This window comes from Primulina eburnea, chromosome 8 (genome assembly GCF_022965805.1).
Source record: "Primulina eburnea isolate SZY01 chromosome 8, ASM2296580v1, whole genome shotgun sequence".
NCBI classification, from domain to species: Eukaryota; Viridiplantae; Streptophyta; class Magnoliopsida; order Lamiales; family Gesneriaceae; genus Primulina; species Primulina eburnea.
Genome location: NC_133108.1, coordinates 3988237 through 3996439, shown reverse-complemented (window position 1 = coordinate 3996439; position 8203 = coordinate 3988237). Strand labels below are relative to the sequence as shown.

At 33.8% G+C, this 8203-nt stretch overlaps 1 protein-coding gene across 8 annotated transcripts; it reads left to right on the top strand.

The window, feature by feature from the left end:
* Positions 1-2992: 2992 nt before the first annotated feature.
* On the top strand, positions 2993-7701 carry LOC140838529 (C2 domain-containing protein At1g53590-like). 8 transcript variants are annotated; one of them, XR_012119610.1, is made up of 12 exons: positions 2993-3444; positions 3532-3606; positions 4075-4218; positions 4376-4471; positions 4576-4707; positions 4902-5054; positions 5280-5321; positions 5472-5520; positions 5793-5885; positions 5956-6139; positions 6515-6900; positions 7218-7701. XR_012119610.1 is itself a non-coding variant. In XM_073204902.1 (12 exons), the coding sequence occupies exons 1-12, from the start codon at positions 3295-3297 to the stop codon at positions 7301-7303; spliced, it is 1389 nt and encodes a 462-aa protein (XP_073061003.1). In that variant the 5' UTR covers positions 2993-3294; the 3' UTR covers positions 7304-7700. The 8 variants fall into 8 exon arrangements, 7 of the variants coding, with proteins under 7 accessions (XP_073061003.1, XP_073061004.1, XP_073061006.1 ...); XM_073204902.1 differs by having other exon boundaries at positions 6515-6638; positions 7157-7700; XM_073204903.1 differs by having other exon boundaries at positions 2993-3426; positions 6515-6638; positions 7157-7699.
* The last annotated feature ends 502 nt before the right edge of the window (positions 7702-8203 follow it).

The window sequence follows — 8203 nt, the reverse complement described above, 5'->3', positions numbered from 1 at the left end:
CTCTTTTGGACTAGCAGCATTTCTTCAGAATCAGTCTATGGAAAAACGAGCGTGTGCTTCAGCTGGGCTGGCCTTTGGCCTTTTTATAATACAATATGAATCAAGGCAAAATTTCATGTTTTCACTTTTTACTACTCTTGACTTGGTTGTGCGTTGGTTATAACTTCTTTTTCCACTCCTGCCCTACCTCTGTTCTCGAGATTTATAGCAGATCTCGATAATTTCCCTTCACATGAATACATCATGTGAACTTCTTCAGCAAGAATTTGATCTCTAACATCATTAAATTGTAGTTTTCCTTTTCCCACAGAGTTGCTAACCGTTGTATGTATCGTTTCCAAATTATTTGGTTAAGAAGTCAAAATAATAAGTGCACAGATCTCATCATCAAAATTCATTTAAACCGATGTTAACTGAGAAACAATCGTGTTGAATTCATCAGTGTGTTTAGCTACCAAAGTACCTTATCTCATTTTAAAGCTGAACAACTTTTTCATGAGATGCATTTGGTTGTTTGTTGATGGCTTCTCGTACATGTCCGACAAAATGGACATCATCTCATCAGTGTTTTTTACCTCAACCACGTTATGCGTCACATTCTTCATTAGGGTCAATTACATTACACCTAACACTTGCTGGTCAAAGAACTCTCAGTCATTACCTCCATCTTTTCTGGCTTCTTTTCTAGTAAGGATTGATTTTTTTATTTTTATTTTTATTTTTTCTAGTAGGGATAGATTCAACATCTTGCTATACAAATAATTTCTTATATGCAACTACCGGAACAAAAAACTGTTTCGTCGAACTTGTTTATTCCAGGATCCGATTTATCATCTCTGGCCATCGCTTCTTTATCATTAATAAAAAAATCTCAAAAAATCTTTTATGATGTGGAAGACCAGAAAAATCTGCAACCACATAGCAGACTTAGAATTCTAAGAGATTTTACAGCAAAACTTTGATACAAGTTGTTGTGGAATATACCAAAGCGATAAAGATCATGACGGTCATATAAAACCAAAAAATTGCAAAATAAAATAATCAACAAAAATTAAAAGATTTATGTGATTCACCTAACATAATTTAGGTCCACGGAGCTACCACAATTCTTTGTTATAACGAGAAAATACAAATGTATACAAAACACTTAATATCTCACAATCCCCACCCAATATAACCAAATTGTATGCCACAATTATTTCACATTTTGTTAGCAATTTGTCACCACCAACCATCATCTTTCTTATCCGTCGAAAGAGTGAAAGAGCGTGTGTGTGAGAAGCTGGGAAAAAATATATTGTATTATAAAAAATAAATAAATAATTTAATATGCCATATTCATTAAGATGATATCTTAAAACAATATTCTACCCTAAATTTCATAAAAAAAAACGTGCATCAACTACCCTACCCTACCCATTCATTAAATTTAGATTTTATTAGCTTATGTATTGTGTAGTAAAAAGTGGATATCCAAATTTAATAAAATAACTTTTTTAATCTTGAAAACGAGGATAATGTCCTTAAGATATGTTAAACTAAATCGATTAGATAATTAGAAAATAACTCACTAACTACAATTATAAACGTATAAAGTATAATGGAGAGACGGGTAAATTATAGAAATTATCAACAACAAAAAAAGACATCAAATTAAAGGAAAATAATAAAAAAAAATGACTCTTGCTTAAATTGTAATGTCCTTATTCACTTCATAAAAAATTATGGATCACATATTTAAAAACAAAAGAGTCGTTGGATGCATACTTACGACAATGTCAAAAGATTGAAGAAGGAAACATCGTGGCATTAAATTTTTTTAAGTCGAGTATAGGGGCCAAACTTTTTAATGCAATTAATGCTTGGTTTGATTTCTTTATACATTAAATTAAAATTTAATTTTCTCTTATATATATATATGTGAAATTTAATTGTTATTATTTTCTCAAGGGTAAATTGTATTATATATTGTAAAGTAATAATTCAGTAAGATTTAATAAAATGTTTTTGCATTTGATCAAGAAACAATATATATAATGGTACATCGTTTTCGAAAATTGACCAGAATATCATAATTATGTTGGAAAATATTAAGATTTAATAAAGATATATTATGATCAAGAAAATACATTATCTTGAACATATATAATGAAATCTCTACGTTAATATTTATATGATAAAATTAAATAAAATATGAATTTTTTGGCATTGAATTGAAGGTACTAAGGCTACGTTTGTTAGAGATTACAATTATAAAACGATTAAGAGAAAAATGATAAAAAAAATGATTAAATAGATAATGATAAAATAATATTATGTTTGATATGATTATTAAAAATGAGATAAATAATAATTTTTTGATGCATTGACAAAATTACCTTTCCACTTTTGTGGCAGTGAGGCGGTCGACCGGCAGCGGCTGGGGCGGCCGACAGTCGTCAGGAGGATGAGGTGGTCGGATGCAGCAGCGCCGGCAGTCGGCCGGCCAGCAGGAGGAGGGGTGGTTGGCAGCGGCGGTGGCGACGGCCGGCGGTCGGAGGTCGGCAGTGGAGGCGGCGATGACCGGCAGTGGTCGGCGGCAGGCGGCGGAGGTCGGTCGAAGGCGTGGGTGGTCGGTGGGCGGAAGTGGTGGTGAGTTTGGATTTAGGAGAAGGGTAAAGTTGGAAAAATATGATGAATTAAGAGTAGAATAAATAATCTTAGGAGACGATGAGTGATTATTTTATCCCAATTAATATAACAATTGACTTGATTAAATAAAAGTCGTACCAAATATGGGATAATGTGGATTAAAAATTCATAAACCCGCCTTATCCTCCAACCAAACACAGTGTAAAAGTCTAAAAGCATAGGTGGAGTGTGTGTGTGTATATATATATATATATGTAATCTAACATACATATATATATTTTATAATTTTATTTTTTTTAAAAAAATATAATAATATATTATTCTGTCAAAATTTCTTTCCACAGCATATTGCTGTACGAAACGTAATAACGGGGATTTGACCGGGAAACGTAATATTCAAAGAACCAGACTTAGCGTACTAGGAAAAGGAATACAAAATGAAGACTTGTTGGATGTACAAATTGCAGAAATATACCCATTTGAAAGTCAACTTCAGCCTGAATCTGTGCGAATTAGGGGGAAATCTTGGCTCTGTTGTTCTCCTCCATTTATTCCATTAAACTGTATAAATTCATTTTGGGCCTCAATGCCGTTCATGGGATCTGCCTCAACAAGATTCTTATGCATGCGAATGGATGTATGTATATATTTTGAACTTTGAAGATGGTGGTCAGTGTAAAAGATGCAACTTTACTCCACCACGCTTGTATTATACTGCTTTTACTGTGGCTTCTCAATTCATTCAACTGCTGCCACACTGTTGCTTATTTTCTATCCTTCGTCTATCTCTATTTCGTAAGCTTCTTGATTTTTGTATGTGTCTGATCTTAGTACATTCTGGATCAAAGTTCCTTTTCATCCTTAAAAGAAAAGGATTTATGGGTCAGGATGCTTTTGCAGGTTCATGAGGAATATGTGATTAGATTGAGAAAGAAACTGAAGTTCGAGGCAAAAATAGAATCTGATCAAGAAAGGGTAAATTATGATTCAGTGTGTGTTTACTTAGTTGATTGTGTTGTGTAGTTTAGTTTAAGAGAAGATTATGAAATCGGTGTCCATTTTGTCTTTGTTTAGTTGAGTGTTTCTATTTATAGGAAGAAGAAAAATGAAATAGCAAGAGGCAGATGGACCAAGATTTTGATATCAGGGTGATAAAGGATTCGATGTATGATAGCCAATTAAAAACAAGGGATACAATTATATTTTGTTGATATATTTTGAGCTAGGGAGGGCCATGTCAGTTCCATAAATGAGAAAAAAGGTGCCAATCGAGTTGAAAGTATGCATATTTTTTCAATATTTAACATGTGAAATACTCATTATTTATGAAGATGCTTCACTGGGTTGATTCCTTTCCATATTCCCTTTTTATTGTAGTTGGATTGAATTTTGTTAATCAGGGTAAATATATTTTCTTATCTGTATTGATCACATTTTTTGTAGGTGTTTTCAGATTCTGAAACGGTAAGATGGTTGAACCATGCTATAGAGAAGATTTGGCCTGTTTGCTTGGAAGAGATAGTTTCTCAGAAAATCCTACTTCCTATGGTTCCTTGGTTCTTGCATAAATATAAACCTTGGACTGTGGTATGAGTTGACAAATTGATATAACCTCGATGACATTTTTTTATGTTATTTGTTTGTGAATTGGCAAATGCCAATGGGATGGACGGATGGGGCTACTACAATGTTGCTGCCTATTTTTCGCTTTTTGATAGGTAATACAGTATTTTTTTACGCACAGAACGATGCTGAGATTCAGCATCTTTATTTGGGAAGTTCCCCGCCAGTATTCGCAAAAATAAGGGTTCTTCAGCAATCCGATGGTACTGATGACTTGGTAAGTGGTAAGGACTAGAATCAACGACCAATCAACATGTATTAAACTTTACTCTGCTTTTGCTGCTGCTCCAGTAAAGGAATATTACTGCCAACCAAATGCAGGTTTTAGAATTGGGAATAAATTTTCTTAGTGCAGATGATATGAGCGCGATACTCGGTGTGAAACTGAGGAAACTACTGGGATTTGGGATGTGGGCAAAATCACATTTGTTAGACATGCATATTGAAGGAAAGGTGAGTAAAATGTTACTCTGTTAGGCAAATCTAGTAATTTTGGCAAGCTTTTAGAACTTGCAGCACTGGCTTTGGTAATCTAATTGGACTGTGTGTTATTTTAAACATACCCCACAATTTCAAACCTTTGGAAATGAAATGTTGCTCATTGAATTCACATTATATGAATAGTTGTAAACATTCTTTTCTGGCAGGTGTTAGTTGGGCTTAAGTTCCTGCCTTGTTGGCCATTTATTGGTCGTTTGCGTCTATGCTTTGCTGGGCCACCATATTCTCAGATAACTGTCAAGCCTATATTCACACATGGCCTCGATGTATCAAAATTTCCGGGGATAGCTGGATGGATAGTAAGTGCATAAAATCATCTTCATGCCAAGCCATTTAGAAAATGTAAAAGAGAGAGAGAGAGAGAGAGAGAGAGAGAGAGAGAGAGAGAGAGAGAGAGAGAGAGAGAGAGAGAGAGAGAGAGAGAGAGAGAGAGAGAGAGAGAGAGAGAGAGAGAATTCAGTTTTGAATTCTTCCTGTTATGAAGATTCATCTGACTTATTGTACATAAATTTTAATTGGCTTAGGATAATCTTATGGCCCTTGTCTTTGAGCAAACTCTAGTGGAGGTGAGATGATTTACTTTATGATTCTTGAACCTTCATTCATGTTATTGCCAATTAGGTGCATGGATACTTCTTTTCTTATGTCGTTTAGGATATCTGTAAGGTGCTGGAATGTTTCATGTACCAACTTATAATGTTCTCTTACTTTTATAGCCTAATATGTTGGTGGTTGACGTCAAAAAGTTTTGTTCACCCCTACCAGGTATCTTGACTCTTACTTCATGATTTCTAATCTTTGTCCCACGAAGTTGAGTTTCATTTGTACAAGTATTGTGTTATTTTGTATCTTGGAGCCAAAAAAGGTAGAGTTATGCTGTTAGTCTCAGTTGTTCCTAAGGGTGAGCTGTGCAGATAGAGTGAGTTTATGGGCGTTCTTCTATTTTCAGCTGTGTGAGTAATGAGACCATAAAATTTGGCGATGGTTTTATTGTTCAATGGTTATTTTATCACTTTTTCTTATTGCCCCCATATCAGAGAACTGGTTCTTCGTTGATGCAAAGGAGCCCATCGCGCATGCTACTGTAGAAATTCTTGAAGCTGCCGAAATGAAACCAGCAAACATGAATGGTCAATTCAACCATTTCGTTAACAATTATGTTCACAAGATTTTCTTTATTGTAACTAGAGTTGATTTCAGGTTTAGCCGACCCATTCGTGAAGGGACGATTAGGACCCTACAGATTTCGGACCAAGACTCAGAAGAAAACTTTGGCTCCAAAATGGCATGAGGAATTCAAGATCCCTATTTGCACATGGGAATCACCTAACATCCTCATTATACAAGTTGTAGACAAGGATTTCTTCTACAATGACATTATGGGGTAATGACACAATGGGATGTGTTCACCGCTTTTTTGTCATTGATACTTTATTATGTTCACCTTGTTTGGACGTTTTCACTATTTATCGGTAGTTTGTTTTTTAGATGTCTTCTAGAACTTGGGTCTTGGAGCTAGTTCTTTTCCTTGCGTTTCCAAATCCCGATCTGACTATATCCAGAAAATGTAGTTTTAACAAAATCTTGTCAGGAAGTTTATGCTTGTTACTGATATACGTCTTTATTTTAGAGAACTAAATACATATTTGACATATTTTATCAAAGGCTAGTTTTTCAAAACTGTATTTTCTAAGAAATATTGAGAAACTAACTTGTTATTTTCTCAATTTATAATGAATTAATAAGGTAAATAGTGCAGAGATTGTTGTGTGAGCATCGATGAAATCCGGGATGGCCAGAGGCATGAGATGTGGTTGCCGTTAAAGAACATTAACAGTGGAAGATTGTGTCTCGCAGTGACTGTTTCTGAGTGCAACAAAAAGGTACAATTTATCCTTCTGACGCTAGCCCGTTTATATGCAATCCTGCTTTTCTGGGGATGATCCCACCTGTTCCATTTGAATCTTTGAAACAGGACTTGAAATTTTTTAAAACATATCTACAAATTCCCTATGAAAATCTTAAATGGAATAAGCAAATCACTCTTATTTATGTGTGTGCGTGTTTTGCATCTATAATATTGCGTGCAAGATCTTGGACCGAGCCAGAGTCAACTTGTTAGTCCGGTAAGCTTGCTCAAATAAGGCTTAACTGGTCCTATATTGTTGAACATGAGGTTATGTGTCTGATCAGAAAGGCTATCGATCTGGTTCGTAAGCTTTTCCTCATTATACGCTTATTCATATAAGGTTATAGATGTGGGCATTACATGGACAAAATCCAACCAAATTTATCCTCATAAAATACGTCCCTACCTTCACAGTTTTTACTATTTAGCATAGTTTTTTATGTAGTTTCGTAGTTCTATCTTTATAAACGTTAAATTGTTTCATTAAACCAGCGTGCAGAATATTCGTATGATCTAAAACTTTTGAACGAAGAGTTTAATTTCACTAAGAAAGGCTCCTTGTCAAGATCATCCAACATATCCCCGAAAGTCGACGATGTATGTGAGACCATGGACAACACTAGAAAACCAAGTAATTGAATTCGGATTCATCCCTGTGGTAACTGGTAAGCAAGCTCTGGGTGATGGTCATAATTCAACACGGAAGTTTGTTGAGTCCAGGGGGCTGATGCATCCAACCAATGTCTGGAAACTAATAAAATCACATCGATAAATCTAGGCGTTAACAAGGGCTTCAGAAAGATTGGCTCAGTGTTCCACAGAATCCACGACGAAGAAAACTGAATCCACGACGAAATGTAGGCGTTAAACGGTCACTGAAGCGCATCATGAATCAGATATACCGTGTGGTAGCTTGATTATCAGCGAGGCTTTGGCATTGTCGTGGTGCTAGTTTTCTTGAAAAGGTTTAGTTTTATATTACTAGCATGAAGAACGTACTGTACACGTAAAGATCAATTATAAAATTAAAATTCCAATTTTCTAAATAAATAAAAAAAATAGATTATTTTGTTATTTATCTGAGTTTGATCTTTTATCGTATTAAACAAATAAATTAATTAAAAATTTGTATAACTTACTTTCAAAATTGTTTCTCTAATTAAAATTCTAGTTTTATTTTTATATTATATAGTAAATTATAATTAACATAATATATAACACGAAATGAATTGGAACAAATTTTAAAAATATATTCAAACATCATGTATAAGACATAATAATCTAAAATTAATCAAATTATAGATTTATCAATGTACAAATCATAATTTACATAAGTGAAGTACAACAAGAACAAATAATTATCAATTTAAAATATTCATTACTATCTCATCAAAACAATATCAAAACTAATGAAATTATAATATTGACAGTAAAATATAACACATAATATTCAATTTAAATAATATTTAATTTCCTACAGATATTTTTAACATTTTGTTTTAAGAATTCTATATTATTAAATAATTAATTTTATATCAG

Coding starts and splice junctions, on each gene's coding strand:
- LOC140838529 (XM_073204902.1), top strand. CDS start 3,295: ATGGTGGTCAGTGTAAAAGATGCAACTTTACTCCACCACGCTTGTATT. Junction 4,472..4,575: donor CCGATGGTACTGATGACTTG/GTAAGTGGTAAG, acceptor AACCAAATGCAG/GTTTTAGAATTGGGAATAAA. Junction 5,886..5,955: donor GAAACCAGCAAACATGAATG/GTCAATTCAACC, acceptor AGTTGATTTCAG/GTTTAGCCGACCCATTCGTG.